The following is an 18,467-nucleotide window of genomic DNA, read 5'->3' on the forward strand; positions in this document are numbered from 1 at the left end:
CATAACATCGCATCACAACATCATAACACATCATAACATAATATCATAGCACAACATCATAACATTATATCATAACACAACATCATAACATTATATCATAACACAACATCATAACATTATATCATAACACCACATTATATCATAACATTATATCATAACACCACATTATATCATAACACAACATCATAACATTATATCATAACACAACATCATAACATTATATCATAACACCACATTATATCATAACACAACATCATAACATTATATCATAACACAACATCATAACATTATATCATAACACAACATCATAACATTATATCATAACACAACATCATAACATTATATCATAACACAACATCATAACATTATATCATAACACAACATCATAACATTATATCATAACACAACATCATAACATAATATCATAACACAACATCATAACATAATATCATAACACAACATCATAACATTATATCATAACACAACATCATAACATTATATCATAACACAACATCATAACATATCATAACATCACATAGCCTCATAATATAATATAATATAATAATCATTCAAATGTTTGGGCCTGTAAAATTTAGTTTGTTTTTGAGAGGCTGCATTTGTTTGATCAAAATAGTTAAAATAGCAATATTGTGGAATAATATATTTTTAAATGTAATTTATTCCTGTGATCAGTGTCACACAATCCTTCAGAAATCATTGTAATATGCTGACTTGCTGCTCGAGAAACATTTATGATTATCAGCAAGATAAAAAAAATGTTAGGACAGCAAGAGAGCAGCAATATTTGAAATATAATATTTTGTAATAACTGTCAGTTTTGATAATTTTAATGTGTCCTTGCTGAATAAATGTTAATTTAATTCATAAAAAAAATGATCCCAAACTTTTGACTTATTATATTACATTATGCAACAAAAATAAAACCATAATATAATATATCATTATAATATATAAGGAAAGTACATTTATTTAATGACATTGCTTAATGAAAGCAGGGGAAAAAACTTGTGTAAAAACACTTGATATAAAGATTTGCTCATTATTCTTGTGGTTCTGTTAAAATGACACACTTCGCTTGTTTCTTTACAATATTAATTGAGCGCTTGTGTTTGTTGTGCAGATTTGCTCTGACATGCTTTGATTAGTCCTGACTGTGATTATGCAGAACGAGTTCATCTTCACCGTTCACCGCCCCACACACCTGAGCTAATTATGCGTCTGTGGTTCTGTGTTTGCATAGGAATATTTCTGTGCGTTGAATCTCGGCATCACAGTGAAAGCTCTCCAGATGCCGCTCAGTTAAATGCGACGAGACCTTTATCATTTGTACGACAAAAAAAGCCTCTAGCCGGGAATTATGAAGACACAATCTCACAGACTTGGATATGAAAACACATTTCTGTTGCCAACGATTAGGCTGTCACTAAGCCAAGCCGCTTTCTCACCAAAGGGCACAATATAAACCAAAAGACGACGACAAAACATGCTATCAGTCTTTGTCTGTTTTTACAGCCTCACTCAAGGCCAGAGAAAGCACCGCTGGAGAAGCGTCTGATTGGCCGGGGCATCTGGTCATTTGTCTCGTAGTTTATAGACCCAGAGCTGCACCTCGACTTGAAGTTTCAATTGGGAACATAATTTGCCGTTTCACACGGCCGAGGACTTTAGCTGGAAGTGTTTACGATCAGCGTTTCTCTGAAATTAAAGGGGTGGTGTAATGCCCTTTTCACAAGAAAAGGGCATTAGAGTGTGTGTGTGAAGTTTTAGCTCAAAATACCCCACAGATATTTTTATATATCATGTTAAAATTGTCACTTTTTGAGGGTGAGCAAAAACCCACCGTTTTGTGTCTGTCCCTTTAAATGCAAATGAGCTGCTGCTCCCGGCACAGGGGGCGGAGCTTCAAGAGCTCGTGTCCTTTTACCTCACACACACACACGCACACACACACACGGGTAAAAATCAACTGTGGCTGGAAACGCTACAGCCAATTTGGCATCTTATTATGTTTACTCACTTTACTGGGGAAGTTCATATAAACCAAATCTGCACAGATTTAACGCAAATTTATGTTTTTATTGTATTGTTTTAGTGTTTTTATTGTTTTAACTGCTAGGGACTGCAGATGAAAATGAGCCTGTATGGCTAAATCTGGCACATTTACATGTTGAACTTTGTACTCATGTTGATTAATGTGCGTTGTCCCTTTTAAATAAGAAATACTCGTGAGTCGTCTTTATATATTAAATACAGCGTTTTGCGCAGAATCTGCTCATATCTGGCTGACTCTAACATAATCGTCACTACACGGCAAATAACGGCACGCTTGTCCATTTGCTTTGAACCAATAGCGAAGATTAAAAAGCATTTGGTTTACAGAAAAGACATTGTTGTTGTTTTCTAACATCCTACATTTTATTGATGTTCTTTGTGTTTGATCCGTTCAACTAAACACATATTTGGTGAAACGGACGAGGAAGGAGGAGATGCTAGATGACAGGATTTAGTTTGAATAAGAATGTATGAAATCCACATTTTATAATATATATATATATATATATATATATTTATATATATATATATATTTATATATATACTGTGTGTGTGTGTGCATATATATATGTATGTGTATATATACACACGCACACACACGCACACACACACACACACACACACACACACACATATATATATATATATATATATATACACACACACACACACACACACACACACACATATATATATATATATATATATATATATATATATATATATATACACACACCGTATATATATTATAAAATTAGTTTGAATAAGAATGTATGAAATCCAAATTGTATAATACTGTATATATATATATACTGAGTGTGTGTGTGTGTAAATGTATATGTGTATATATAATCTGGTTACTTTTTTTATATATATATATTATTTTTGGCTAGTAGAAGTTCTGATTGGCCGGTAACTTAAAAATTTAGTAGCCAAATTGCTCGGTAAGTGAAAAAGTGAATTTCAAACCCTGTTTATGATGTACTCAGGTTGTGTGTGTGTGTGTGTGTGTGTGTGTGTGTGTGTGTGTGTGTGTGTCTGTGTAGATCATCCAGGACCGAGTGCTTCAGCAGAGCTCCCGGAGTAATCTGATGTGGAACAGTCATCCCGGCGGTCTCTTCACACACACACAGTACTCGTCCTACCTGGGAGACTTCCCGTTCTTCTACAGCAAACTTGGTAATTGACAATCATCTTCATTATAGCGTGCAGTTTGATGTGCATATGAAATTACTCTCATTTTCAATGCATTTTTTAAATAAGTAAACACTGTGATGTCTGAGATGATCTTGTGGTTTTATATACAGGTGAAACTCGAGAAACTAGAATATGGTGCAAAAGTTATTTTATTTCAGTAATTCAACTTAAAAGGTGAAACTAATATATTATATAGACTCATTACATGCAAAGTGAGATATTTCAAGCCTTTATTTGTTATAATTGTGATGATTATGACTTACAGCTTATGAAAACCTTTTCACAATAATTAATTGTTTTTATTAATTAATAATTAGAATTAAATTAATAATTAATTCTAATTTTGAATTTGGGGTTTTCATAAGCTGTAAATCATCATCAAAATTATAACAAATAAAGTCTTGAAATATCTCACTTTGCATGTAATGAGTCTATATAATATATTAGTTTCACCTTTTAAGTTGAATTACTGAAATAAATTAACTTTTGCACCATATTCTAATTGTTCCAGTTTCACCTGTAAATGGTCAGACACTTGCTTGTCAAGTCTCCTTCATTTATACATCGCTTTTTAAAATATTTCACAGCATCTTTACAGTGATAACAGAAGATTACAGTAACAGAGTGTTTAGGCTTTACTGCAGCTCTAGAATAAAGTTATTGTCCAGCTAAAGTTAGTTTTGATTGATCACTTCCATTGTAAAGCTCATTAGTTATTAACTTACACACAATTTCACAACACCGTTTAACAGAAAACAGAAAACTTTTAATGCGTTCTGCACGACAACAGTGTTTGGTGGATCGAGAATGCCAACTTGCTGAAGAAAAACGTTAGAAAACGTGAATCTGTGAAAATGCGGACGGCGTGCACATAGCAGTGTTGTGCCTGAACGCGTTCATTGAACGATAGTTCATGAACTCGTTCATATTTTGGGCTAACGTGAACTGAACGTGTATTACTGCCTGATGAACGTTACTGTGAACTCGTTCATTCTGGTGTCGGTGAACGGCACGCTCTCTCAGTTTAACTTCGTTCAATAGGGTGCCAGATTTCTATAGAGCCAGGCAAAAACCGGCTAAACCCCCCCCGTAAACGGCCTTAATATGAAGTGGAAAAACACCCAATCTGGCAACACCAGCCACCAGTGTCCTGACACTCCTGTTCGATCTCGTTCATCAAAATGAACAAATCTTTTTTCTGATTAATTTCGTTCATTTAAGGGGCTTTAAATGTTATACTATTAACTGGAAAATTCCCCGCACACATCCACTTACGCAATCTTGATCATATTCTGAATAATTAAATCATTATAATGCAGTCAAAAATCGTTTACAGGGAACATAAATAATTATTACTTTACCTTCCGAGTCGTTCGTTCATTTGTCACGTGACAGACGCAATGAATGGATTTATGAACGACTCATCACTAAAATCAAAACTAAAAGCAGCATGTAGGCGTCGCACGATCATTTAAAGAAGTTTTATGACGAGGACGGGAAACATCTGACGCACAGCTTCTGTGTTAAAACTGATCAAATAATTACTGTGGTTCTATATGGGCTGTGGCAATCATTTTGAAGAATAATAGCTCGCAGCAACATGAACTAGTTCATTTTAAAACTTGTGAACTGAACTTTGAACTAGTTCATGTAGAAAGTGAACTTTCCCAACACTGGCACATAGGGGTGGGCGATATGAGCAAAAATACATATCACAATATTTTTCGATGTCCGGACGATATCGATATTATATTGCGATATGAGAAAAAAAATTTGGAATCACATTTTAGTAGTTAAATGACAGGCAAAATATGCATTTAAACCCTATATATCTAGAAAAAGATGAGGGATTTCATTGGACATAGAAATAAAAAATCTTTTACAATTTCAATGGGGGTACAATGGTACAATTTCTGGTAAGCTACGGTTTTGGAGAAGGTTAAACGTTCAGTTCAACCTCGATTCTGTGTTGTCATTAGTAGTGTTAAAAGTTGTGTATAACTATCAAACTGTATCCTCGGTATCGCAAAATCCATATCATGGCACAACATAATACCGGTTGTCACGTTCATAGCGCCCACCCCTACGTGCACATGCATATTATGAGTTTAGTCTATAGATATGCGTGTTTGAATATATACGTGCGCAGGCGTGTAGTCTCGACAAATTACTTTAGATTTGTGTTGTTTTTACGGATCCATGTGTGCGAACGGGAATCATTTTGACAAAAAACATTTTGAACAAGTGAGTGATTTTGGACACAGTTTCCCTTTCCTCCCAAACTTTTAGAAACTAGTCCTGCATGACGTTTTGAGGTTATGTTCAAATGTTTCTGGAATTAATGAGCTTTCTAAGACATGACAGACAGGCATTATGGGACTTTTTCAGATCCTCTTTCATCTCTCGCAGACGTGGGTCTCCTCGTCAAAGCCAAATTGGAGACTAGCCTCATTCAAAACCCAAGTTGTGTCTCTCTGGTTCTGTCCTGTTCTGTCATCTGATGTATTTTTAAAACCCTCTCCTGTCATCTCTTAATTGCAGAGGTGGCTTGATATCTACACATTTACCATGTAGCTAAGTGACAACCATTGTACGACTTGATAGATTATCGACCAGCCCTGTGTAATTGGATCACGAAATCCATATTCACAATCTAAAGTGTTGCGCGGCACAGTTGCTAATGCGGCCCACGCGCCGCGCCGCGCGCCTCCATCTTCATCTGCACTGCCTGTCAGCCAATCAATGTGGAGCCGTTGATCGAGCACCTCTTGTTAGTGGGAGAATGCGAGTGTGAAAAAATAAAAAAACGTGGTAACCCTCAAGAATTATCATCTTGTATCTGCACACGAATTCTCATATTACATCGTCACCGCTGCACCAATTAAACATGCTGAGTTATTCAGAGACGAGGAGAGCATGGTGCCAACTGTCTGTTGTTGTTATTATTATCTCACGGGCAATAGTCAGGGGAAAACTTGATCTATAGAGAGATTAAAAACAGTGTGCATGATATTAATGCTATTATCGTTGATTGTAATTAAACATGTTGTTTGTTTAATAACTGTAAAACTTGGATTAATTATCTCCCATTAAATCACACTTCAGTCGTTACGCTCTTTTGTAAAGTCCACTAGAACATGTTCTCCTGCTTGAATGTTGATTATTCTCCTCATATTCTCCATTGTTGCGGCTCCTCTCTTCCCAGTCTGTCAGTAACGCTCTGTTCACTTCCTGTCTCTATGAAGCCCCTCCTTCTGAAAAAAGCACACTGTGCTCTGATTGGTCGGCTGGAGCAGTGTGTTGTGATTGGTCGAGCATTTTGTAAAAAGTTTATTCTCATGAAAAATGCACAAAAATACCATTTCAAATTTTAAATGAAATAAATATTTTCCAAAACATTTTTGACTCTAAAACAGAGAGAAAATCAAAGCATAAATCTAAATAAGTGGTGTTCCGTGTTTGACGTTGATTTCCTTTAAAGAATGAGCTCTCAGTAAGAGTGCGTTTGATCGCAGTACCAAACACTTCCACTAGATGGAATTCGTCTCACATTAATTTCCAATGCGCTTATTTTTGACCGCAAACAAGTGAAAAATGTTTACGACCATTTAAAGCTGCAGTCCGGCGTTTGTCCTCTGTCGCCATCTCTGTTCGAAATCTGCAATTGCAGTTATTCGCGGAATTATCAACTTTACGTGAGTTGTGCTTCGACAAGGCACAGCGCGGATGAACACTATGTGTTGAGGAGAATGTGCGGCTGTCGGTCACCGCGCCGGTGTGGATACTGTCATTCAGAATCACAGACTAAAGCAATAAGCCCAGCGAAGCCGTGTTTTACAGTGGATTTAGAACGGCTAAATTAGAATTAAAAACATTATTACAAGCTTACCATTTTGAATCGAGCTAAGGCAAGCAGATAGTTTTGAACACTGGCTGGTTATCTACTTGCTCAAATTTATTTTGGATATTTTTTAACCCAAAAAAGTTGCGGACTGCAGCTTTAACCTTTTCGAATAATGTCTATGATATAATATAATCTTTTTGTGCTCTCACAGAAAGGTGAAGACCCAACTTTATGCATGTTTTGTAAGATTCCCTTATCTGCTAAACATATTTTATTAGATTGTGAACTTAATACAAGTAGAATGCTCTTTTATGAAGTTACCTCACTTAAAGGTAGGGTAGGTCAGAATTGTCTAAAAAAACTTTTATTCAAATTTGTTTAAACTGTCTTTATATACCAATACATAATTAAAATGCAAGTACTCTGAAATAGAGAGTATAAAAAACTGAGTGACTCTAGTGTATTTAATCTTCAATAAACACAGCTCATTAATTCCATTCACTCCCACCTAAAAACGGGTCGCGACTGCGCGCACGTGGGCGGAGCCAGTAATAGCGGCGGTAGTCATGGCGACGGAGAGTGACAGTCGCGCAAGCCAATCACTTGTTTCGTCCCGGTATAATTAATGAGCTGTGTTTTTTGAAGATTAAATACACTAGAGTCACTCAATTTTTATACTCTCTTTTTCAAAGTACTTACATTTTAATTATGTATTGGTATATAAAGACAGTTTAAGCCAATTTGAAAAAAAGTTCTTTAGACAATTCTTACCTACCCAACCTTTAAGGATTTATTAGTAAGATTATGCCTGAAAATGTTTTAAATTTTTTATTGTATGTTAATTTAAGAAATCTTGTATTATTTGACTTGCTGTTTGGTTTTTATTGTATTTTATATGATATTTGTCATATTATGAAAATAGCCTTGAATGCTGACATGGCACTAAATAAAATAATCTGAATCTGTGCTCTCACAGCATGTGCTAAAATCTTTACCAAGTTTCGTACCATTCCAAAGAAGTAAAAAATTCAACAACAACAAAAAAATACGTGAATAGCACCAGAGGGTTAAAAAATCAGCAATAAATATGAAAAAAGCTCAATGAATAGGTGGTGCATAGATCTGTTATATCATTTTTGTATGGTTATGATTCCCATCTAATCCTCTCAAACTAATTCTCTTGTTTGCAGGGATCAAGCCGAGTCCTAAGTTCACCGCTGTTATCCATGCCGTCACGCCGCTGGTTTCCCAGTCCCAGCCCATCCTCAAGCTGCTGGTGTCCGTGGCCAGATCTCAGCACTGCGCTCAGGTGAGAGCTCATCTCTACACGCCTCATTCATTCAGGAAATCAGTGGCAAAACTATTGCATATTTATTAGTAATTGCGGAGAAAAGACCCAAATGATGAAGATTTAAAGACTAAATCTGGCTTTAGTGCTTTGTCATCAATGTTTTTATTCAATTTAATTTGGTTAATAATTCAATATTTATATATATTTTTTTTAATCAATCACATTTAATGAGTGGTTCTTAACCAGGGGGCCTCAGCAAACATTCACTAGGTCCCAGGATGACTTAAAAATATTGAAAATAATAAATTACTACTAATATATGAAGCCCCCCCAAAATATTTGCTTCTACTGTAAAGAAAAAGCTGCTCCATTTCAAACTTTTTTATTTACAGAAACTAGAAGTGATGGTATAAATTTATTTAGAATTTTTATATAACTATTTCAATATTTAATTAAAGTATATTTATAATATGACAGATTCTTAAAATAATAAACTTCCACACAAATAAGCAGTTTCAATAAAGGAATGTTTTTCAGAGTTTACGTTTTATTAAAAATGAATTAAAACATTTTTTTATTGTCATTTATAATTACCGGGGTTTTTTACATAAAAAAATTGCAATTTCTACCCAATAATATACTAATAATTGAAATTATTCAATTGATTCATATTCATAGACACTTTAAGCTTTGTAAAGACGCATCTCTCCTGTCTGTGTGGCAAGTATAAACTAAGTTCATTTTTGTGACTCGTTTCAGAAAAAAGTTAACGGATACAAACACGGCAGAAAACACACCCTGTTTATTTTCTTTATTTCACAAAAGCTCAAAGTTTTGTCATTATTATGAGTTTACACTAATAAAAGTAGACCCTTAATGATGATTTCTATGTCGATTTATCTGCTCTGTGGATCAAATTCAGGGTTAAAGTATATTGATATATTGAGATATTGTCGTGGGCTCTGACTCCCTGATTGAGGAACCACTGCGTTAGGCTTTTTGCTTTCCGAACCTTAGGAAAATGATACAGTTTGATGTGATGAGGTCGCCGAGCGGTGTTGTTTTCCTCTTGAAGACGAGTGGATCTCTCTCAAGGTTAGAAGCGGTTTGAAGCGTCACACTTTGCATCTGGACGCTGGTCTCCTCAGTTTACACTCTTAAACCTCAGAGAGAGAGTTTCCATGCGATCCAGAGCCTTCTGAAGTGTTTACCAGCCTGGGAACTGATGCGTATTGATTCCTCTCTAATATGAAGGAGAGAGAGAGCGAGAGAGGGGATTAACAACTTTTATTTAGTCCCCCTTTATATCTCATACTAGGGGTGGAACGGTACACTGAAGTCACGGTTCGGTTCATACCTCGGTTCAGACATCAGCGTTCGGTACGAGTTCGGTACAATGGAGGGAAAAGCAAAACTGAGCAGCTGCGACAGCCGGCCCTGAAGTGTGTGAAGTAAGATGTAAACAAAAGACAATCTGCTATAAAAGTGGAAATACAGCATCTCTTATGTGCGGACACACGAGCGCGCGCGGCTCCGCATCCGAAGATGCACGACTTCAAGCCGAGCATGTACATCTCACCGCACCGGCACCCAGTTCTTGCGTCTAAATGAGTTGCTTACATTAACTAAATGAGCCTACAATAGCAGACATAAGCCCTTTAAATAAAAATAAACGGCCATGTTTTATAAAAAGGTTCACAAAACTAAATAAAAATGTTAAAAAATTATGTAAGATAACGTTAATTTAGTTTTAGGTTACGTTCTCATATCCATTTTTTTTCTAATGTCACAAGGAATATTCTGGTTTACTGCTTTGCACGATTCTTCTGTAGTGTGGTTTTGGTGTAGCCTACTAAAGTGTACGAAAATAAACATTCACGAGTGTACCTGACTTCTTCTCACCGCTGATTCCTGATGGTTTAGACTCTTTAGAGGACAATTACACCGAGTCGCACCCTGTCGTTTCAAAGAATAGTACACCGGCGAGTGCGAATATAAATGCCTCGTCCATTTAGGGCGGCTCGCAAACCCATAGACAGCGCAAACCCAGCTAGGCAGGACTACAGAACCCGCGTTTCTAACGGTAGTTCCGCATTACATTCATTAATTTGCACGCAAGTTTTATTTATTTTTATACCGTGTATTCTCCGTGTAAATTTGTGCACCGAACAATGACGCCCGTACCGATTCGGTTCAATACGAATACATGTACCGTTCCACCCCATCTCATACACATTCACAATAATAATATAATACATTTAAAAAAATAAAAATGTCAATATTCAAAACCCAACTGACCCTCAAAAACCACACATAAAAAATCTTTAAAAGCGTCATGAACTGGCTTTTTTTTTATTTTTATGTATATTGTTGTCTGAGGTCAACTTATGACGTTCGCTTGGTTTTTACATTTAAAAAACATCAAAATGAATAAGTAATCGGCTATTTTTTACCCTGGTTTTGAGCTAGCTCCTGAAACGGTCGGTTTTATGGGCGTGCCGCATTAAAGACTTGGAAGTAAACGCCCACTGCTATGATTGGATAACAGTTTTGCATATTATAATGGATTTCATGTAATATGTGAATCGGTGGGCGGGGCTAAACAGGCGGTGTTGAAGTGGGCGTCGATCTTCTTCTGCGGAGGCGGGGTTTGATACCCTGTGACGTCATAGATCCACACTTTGAAGAACCTGCCGTTCACTAAACGCTTTTATTGGACTAACAAGGAAGTTTTCAGTTCTGAAACTTATAGAATATTCTTATAGTATGATGACCTCTTATGTCAAAAGCTCAAGGAAAATTAGATTTCTCAGTTCATCCCCCTTTTAAAACACAAAATATCATTATATATTAATATTATATATCATATATAAATTTTTCACAAGTTTGTAGTATGGAAATCCAATCTTGATTCTTCACCTAAAGAGAGAGAGGGTTAAATGCAACATGTCCCGACTGATTGTGTGAAGCATGTTACACACACACACACACACACACACAAAGCTGGCGGTTCTCTCAGACGGTCTCCTCTCTCCTCCGCGGGAGGGCTTGAAAAGGCTCGAGCCGAGCGAGCGCTTGGCTTTTGTCTGTGGCGGAGCTGAATCTACTCCAGCTGAAGTGCAGGGATGGGAATAGCAATGCTAGGCTCCTTTAGCTACAATGCATCACCCGGAGTCTTTGCGCAGAGGAAGGAGGGATATAAATAAACGAGAGGAGAACGACGGGCGTCTTTTGAGCCGGTTCTGACAGACGGAGATTCGGACCCACCGCTGAGAGTCTCCGCGTGTTCCTCCGCCTCCACAACTGAGAGAGATGCTGTGTGCGTTTAAAGACACACAAATAAAAAATACCCTTTTAAGTTAGGCATGTGAAAAACTACTTTCAGGGTCCCTGCAGGGCCTTAAAAGTCTTAAAATGCTTTGCATGTTAAGGTCATAAAAAGAAAAAACACGATAGTCAAAACGAGACGTGTTTCATAACAATTCTCAAGCAATGAATATTGCCGAATCGTCCCTTGCAGTATTCGATATTCTTGATGTTAGGATGACAAAGTTTTAAAGTCCCCCTGTGGAGAAAATCCAGCTTTTAATGTTGTTTATGTGTCTATATGGTGTTTTTAATCTGCTTTAAGACAAACCATGTGTAAGTTCATGTCGAGTATTTTCTGCTTAAAACTGCAGTGAACCAAAGACAGTCTCAAAAACACGTTTCAGATCAACGTGTGATCGTCAACCAGTGGATCTCTGAGTGAGTGGAGGCGGGGCTCATTTGCATATTCATAGAACCGCGCATACTAAATGAGGCAAGGGTGTCGAGTTACATTCAAGATATTTGTTTTTAAGAAACATTTTTTTAATATGTTATTTTGGTGATCAAAGATGAGTTTTAAGGTATAATAAATTGACTACAGGGGGACTTTAAGTTTTTTAGTCTGTTCGTCAATGTCAGAATGATTGAGATGACCAATGAAATTAAAGAAGGCGGGGCTTACTGCTCACAGACGACGAGTGTGAAGTACAACACGACGCTTTTGTGTAATTGAAATGTTAGAAAAAAATGCACACTAGAGGAAATGCAGCCACGATTATTTCTAATAATTTAACAGATCGGTTACCTTACCACACCTTAAAATATTGTTCAGATGTTGTATTTCGAGACATTTGTCAGACATTTTTGTCCTTAAAATGCTTTTGTGTGTAGGACTAATTTCTTATTCTCTGTTGCCAATTACAAAACATAATTTTAGAGCTATTAAGCCACTAGCCGCGTTTCCATTACAGATTTGCACAAAACTTTTGCAATTTTTTCTAAATATCGATACAAAACTATTGCAAAATGACGGCGTTTCCATTAACCGATGTTATGCGATTAAAACGTAATTTTAAAGTCATTTAAAAAATCGTGGCAACGGACGTTGGTAGGTTTATATATCACAGCATCGCACTGGCCATTATTATTATTAACGGAAGGAGACGTATGTGTGTTATCCAAGCATTAATATCAGTATTCCTGTAATTATGTTGTCTTTTATGAATTTAATAAACAACTCGTCTCGTATTCTGTATTGATTCTTCACCTAAAGATAGTTAAATGCAACATGTCCCGACTGATTGTGTGAAGCATGTAACACACACACACACACACACACACACACACACATACACACACTTCTAAGTCAGGTGACTGTAAATGCGCAAAAACTGTTTCCATTGCAGTTTTGCAAAATACATGTTCCTGTGCGAGTGTGTGTCCGTTCTATAAGTGTGTGTTTTTAGCTTTCCGTACATAATAAAATTTTATTTTATGGCCAAAAACATGGAAATAATTTGTGGTTTTATCCTATTGTTTACTATGTTTATTTACGTGGTCCGTGTCGCTGTGGGTTTGGGTTCTTTTGCACATGTGTAGACCTTTTTTAAATGACTGAGATCATTGGCGGAGTGATATAGAACTGTGATGCGGTCAAAACCTGGAACTACTTTATCTGTGCGTTTCCCCGAAAATAATTGCGCACCTTTATAACGCTCATCAACCAATCAGAATCAAGCATTCAACAGCACTATAGTATATGTAACTAAACATTTAATATTGAACTGTTTTATGATAGCCATGCTATCATCTTCTACATGATTGCATGTTTTGCATTTTCTCAACTTGCAAAATAGAGTAAATGTGTGCATATTAAAAAAAATTTATATTATATGCAAATTGTTTAAATTGATAACTTCACAACTACATTTAGACCTAGAACCTTTTTTCGTCTTTCCGTTCCTTAAATCCAATTTAATCCTTAAATTATGAAATTCTTTAAAAATAAACTGGTCAAGATATGGTTACAGCCTCGAATTATGACAGTGTTTATGTTTTAAATAGTTTTAGGATAAGATTAGTATTTGTTGGGCACTCTAAGCTATCATTTGTATGAATCTCACTCAATAAACGTTGAGTTATTGGACAACTAAACCGCTCTTCACTGGTGACTGATATTAAATCTGCACTCAGAATCTGTCTATGCTTTAGCTAAACCCAATGCTGGTCCAAGAACACAGTCTGCGTTATCAAAAAATCCAACCCTCGGGCTGTGTTTTGTTTCTGAGAGTTTAAGTAGTTTAATTATGTCTCTGATCTTATTATAGATTATGAAATGCTTAAAGTTTGAAGATCCTGCATGTAATATCATTAGACGTCCAGCGTTCCTCCTTCTGCTCTGAGAGCGGCGTGAATCTGCCATTGGGAGTTAATGAAATGAAAGATGTGGTTAAGTAAAAGATGTTTATATCACCAGCGCATTAAAATGGGTGCATTAATATAAATATAGTGCTTTTTCAGTTTAAGCGGCTCCTGCGTGTGGAGAAATGGTGCTCGTAAAGCAGCAATCCAGTCGAATCATTCCCAACGCATATGATATTAGACAATTGATAATCTAATGTGGATGTTATACTAATTTCAGTACATTTTCATCTTTTTTCCAATTAATTTTCACAGAAAACAAAATAGAATTTATATTATATTATATATAAATCTTATCATATGAATTATATATTATATTATAATAATTTAATAAAGTAATAAAAACATTTTTTTTAATTAAAATATAATAAATGTTATATTAATTTCAATACATTTTAAGAATTTATTTTACCGGTAAATGTATATATATATTTAGGAAAGTTGCACTCGTTAACCAAAACTGCCACAGAAAAATAAAATAACATTTAAATATATTAAATGTTGTATTAATTTAAAGAAGTTTTAATAATTGCATTTTTTTTTTTTATTATTAACAAAGTCCCACAGAAAAAAAAAAAAGATTAATTTAATAATGTTATTTTTAGTATAAAGTAATAAAATACGATGTTAATTTTCAATTTAAGTGTAATAATAATATATATATAAAACTTTATTTTATTTTGGAGGGTTTATAAGCCTAATGTGTTTATGTCATGACCAGAGAAACCTCAGTTATATAAAATCCTCATTTATTTGAACAAATCACTGATTTTTGAGGTGCAAACACTTACACATATTTAAATATTTACATCAATACTAATTTATTTCATTTGATATGTAACTTTTTCTTTTTCTTTTTTATGGGGAAACTTCATAAACTTGATCAGCAAGCCTAGATCTTTCTCTTTCAACGCCGTTCATTGCTTTTCTGTCCGCTTGTTCAGTTTGCGCACTTGTGTTCATGTTTTGATGTCAAGCCTGATCATTTCAGCATTTTAAATTCTCATTTATATTCATAATTTTTCTTGTGGGTTTGTAGAAGGAGCTGATTTTTGATGGTCTATCAGCGTTTGCTTGCGCATGTAAACTCAGTAACTCTCGACTCTGAAAACCCCGAGTGTTGGGTCGAGTCCAAACCCTCGAGCGGCTCTTAATGAGTTATTTAACCCGGCTCTGAGAACAAACTGACTTCTAAATCACACACACACACACTCTCTGAGAGGAAAGAAGGGCCGCTCCGCATGAAACATTTATGAGTGTTAACGTAAAACCAGAGCCAGTCGCTTCATCTGGAGGTGTAATCACTCAAACACACTCCAAAATGACAAAACAAAATGAATATGAAAACCTCACGGCTCTACAAGCTGTAAAGATCCTGTAACGCTGTCACATGATCATAACATAAATGCGTTTGAACTTCACACATTTCACTGTCACATGCTCTATTTAAGTGTGGCTTTGTATGATTATGTATGACATGTGATATTATGTTATAAGAAACATACAGGTGAATCTCGGAAAATTAGAATATGGTGCATTTATTTCAGTAATTCAACTTAAAAGGTGAAACTAATATATTATATAGACTCAATACATGCAAAGTGAGATATTTCAAGCCTTTATTTGTTATAATTTTGATGATTATGGGATTAGTTTATGAAAACCCCAAATTGAATTTATAATATTGTGAAAAAGTTTTCATAAACTGTAATCCATAATCAAAATTATAACAAATAAAGGCTTGAAATATCTCACTTTGCATGTAATAAGTCTATATAATATATTAGTTTCACTTTTTAAGTTGAATTACTGAAATAAATGAACTTTTGAACATGTGTAAGCTGAGCACCGATTGAGTTAATGTGACAAATGCATAACTTTTGGAAATGTTTGTGTTTCTGATCTCCTTCTTTCTGTGTTTTTTTCTCAGATTATTGTGTTGTGAACTGTGACAAGCCTTACCCGCCAAGCATCGCTGGCCGGCCACTTCAGTGCCCATTATCGTCATCGAAGGAGAGAACAAGGTGATAAAACGTTTCTGTGGGGGTTTCTGTCATAGTTTTAACATTTTATGATACTTAAATATGCCCATAACTTTTTTTTTTTTTTTTTTTTTGCACATAAAAGCTCAAAAAAAAAAATCTCATTATTAGATTTGCCACATTAAAATTCAAAACAAATAATGAAAAATGCATGAAACTTTGTGAATGCAGGGGTCAATACAATAAATACAATATTAATTACAAGGAATTAATACTTTTATTCATCAAGAACACAGTAAATTGATCTGAATTGGCTGCAAATCAAAGAATCCTGAAAATAAAATCCATCACTTTTTTTCACAAAAATATTAGGCAGCACAACTGTTTTCAACATTGATAATAATCATAAATGTTTATTGATCATCAAATCATCATAGACCACAAAACCAGTCACATGGACCAATTTTTTTAAATTGAGATTTACACATCATCTGGAAGCTGAATAAATAATCTCTCCATTGATATGTGTGGTTTGTTAGGATAGGACAATATTTGGTCGAGACACAACTATTGAAAATCTGGAATCTGAGGAGCAAAAAAATGTGAACATTGAGAAAATCTCCTTTAAAGTTGTGCATTTATGTTCACGATTGTGCTGCATTCACTCACAAAAATACATGTTTTATATATTTACGGTAGGAAATTTACTAAATATCTTCATGGAACATGATCTTAATATCTCATGATTTTTGGCATAAAATAAAAATGGATAATTTTGACCCATACAATGTATAGTTGCTATTGCCACAGATTTACCCGTGCGGCTTCAGACTGGGTTTGTGATCCAGGGTCTCGTATTATATATTATAAACGCATATAAACACAAATACTGCATCCTTGTGTGCGTGCGTGCGTGCGTGCGTGCGTGCGTGCGTGCGTGCGTGCGTGCGGGTGCGTGCGTGCGTGCGTGTGCGTGTGTGTGTGTGTGTGTGTGTGTGTGTGTGTTGTGTGTGTGTGTGTGGGGTCTAGGCTAAAGCTGTGGAACAGAGGACTGTGAGTGTTGTTTCCCAGTGTTTGGAGAGAGGGATTAGTTTTCCTCTGGCTGAGGGAAGAGAGCAGTGAAGTAGTGCCAGTCAGCCTGTGGTGTGTACGGCTCGTGTGTGTGTGTGTGTGTGTGTGTGTGTGTGTGTTGGTTCCCACCCAGACTGGCTGACGAGGAGACAGCTCTTTTAAGCCGTGATTGACAGCCTGGTCCCACACCGCACTGAACTGTAGCTTTGGGCTTTTTCCTTATTAAACACTCGCGTTCTTCCCGAATCTGAGGTCCTGCGGTTCCTTCATTACAGAACAACACACACTACATTATTGAGGAGTGCTTTAGTTTCTGTGTGAAGTGTAACACTCAAAGGGAAATAATATAGGACGGGACTTGATTTATAGCCATTTGGGATTTGATTGGATTGCGAAGTTATTCTGTGAAATTTTGTAAATCTTAAAGTTTGAGCAAGCTCAGTTATCGACACAAAATTTGGTGCAAATGTGTGTGTGTTTATATACACACACACACACTCATATTTTCTTTTTAATTTTGCACAATAAATGCATGCAAGTTATTCTTTCTTCGAATATATATATATTTATTATTGTGCAAAATTTAAAAAAGAAAATATAATTGTAAATCTACATTTGGGTTTTTAATAATTAAGTCTTAGTAGGAAATGTAATAGTGATGCACAGAAATAATTTTTTTACTGAAACTGAAATTAACATTCATTTAGCTGTAAATCAAATACAAAAATGTTGTGATCAAATGTGGGTAATTATACCCTGCTGCTCTCAGATGATAAATTACACTAATGAAGTCCTCTCAATATTTCAGCAAAACAAACTTTACATATTTTTTTTTTTTCACAGTGAAACAAAGCTGACATCTTTACCTGTTATTCACACAATATATATATACATATATACCCCGGTATATATTTTTTTTTTTTTTTTTTGCGGTTCCAGCTGAATATTTTTCCATTTCAATTTGTGCATTCTAACTGTGCGTTCACACCGCCGGCGGCGAGAGCGTCAAATTGGCCGGAAGCCATTCATTTTCAATGAGAGCCGGCGGCGACCTCCGGCGAGGGCGGCGCGGCGCGTCTTGGACGGTGAGAGCGGCGAGAAGAGTTGAAATTTGTCAACTTTATGGTAATAAGCTATGACGCGGTTTAGCGACAACCAGCGGCAACCAATCGGAATGTAGAAGTCCTCCGCCTGAGAGGATACCAGAGAACACAATCCTGTAAACTTAGGTTCCGACCACATTAGTTCCTAAGCAAAATGGAGGAAAAGTTCATTATTT

At 35.7% G+C, this 18,467-nt stretch overlaps 1 protein-coding gene across 1 annotated transcript in view; it reads left to right on the forward strand.

Annotated features, from left to right (window-relative positions):
- ext1b (exostosin glycosyltransferase 1b) overlaps positions 1-18,467 on the forward strand; it is a 109,736-nt gene that overhangs the window by 81,738 nt on the left and 9,531 nt on the right. Inside the window, 5 exon segments of the mRNA XM_079591613.1 lie at positions 3,120-3,252; positions 8,305-8,423; positions 16,066-16,075; positions 16,078-16,092; positions 16,095-16,175. Of these exon segments, the coding sequence (XP_079447739.1) occupies positions 3,120-3,252; positions 8,305-8,423; positions 16,066-16,075; positions 16,078-16,092; positions 16,095-16,175 (358 nt within the window).

The sequence above is a fragment of the Phoxinus phoxinus genome, assembly GCF_949152265.1.
Source record: "Phoxinus phoxinus genome assembly, chromosome: 19".
NCBI lineage: Eukaryota > Metazoa > Chordata > Actinopteri > Cypriniformes > Leuciscidae > Phoxinus > Phoxinus phoxinus.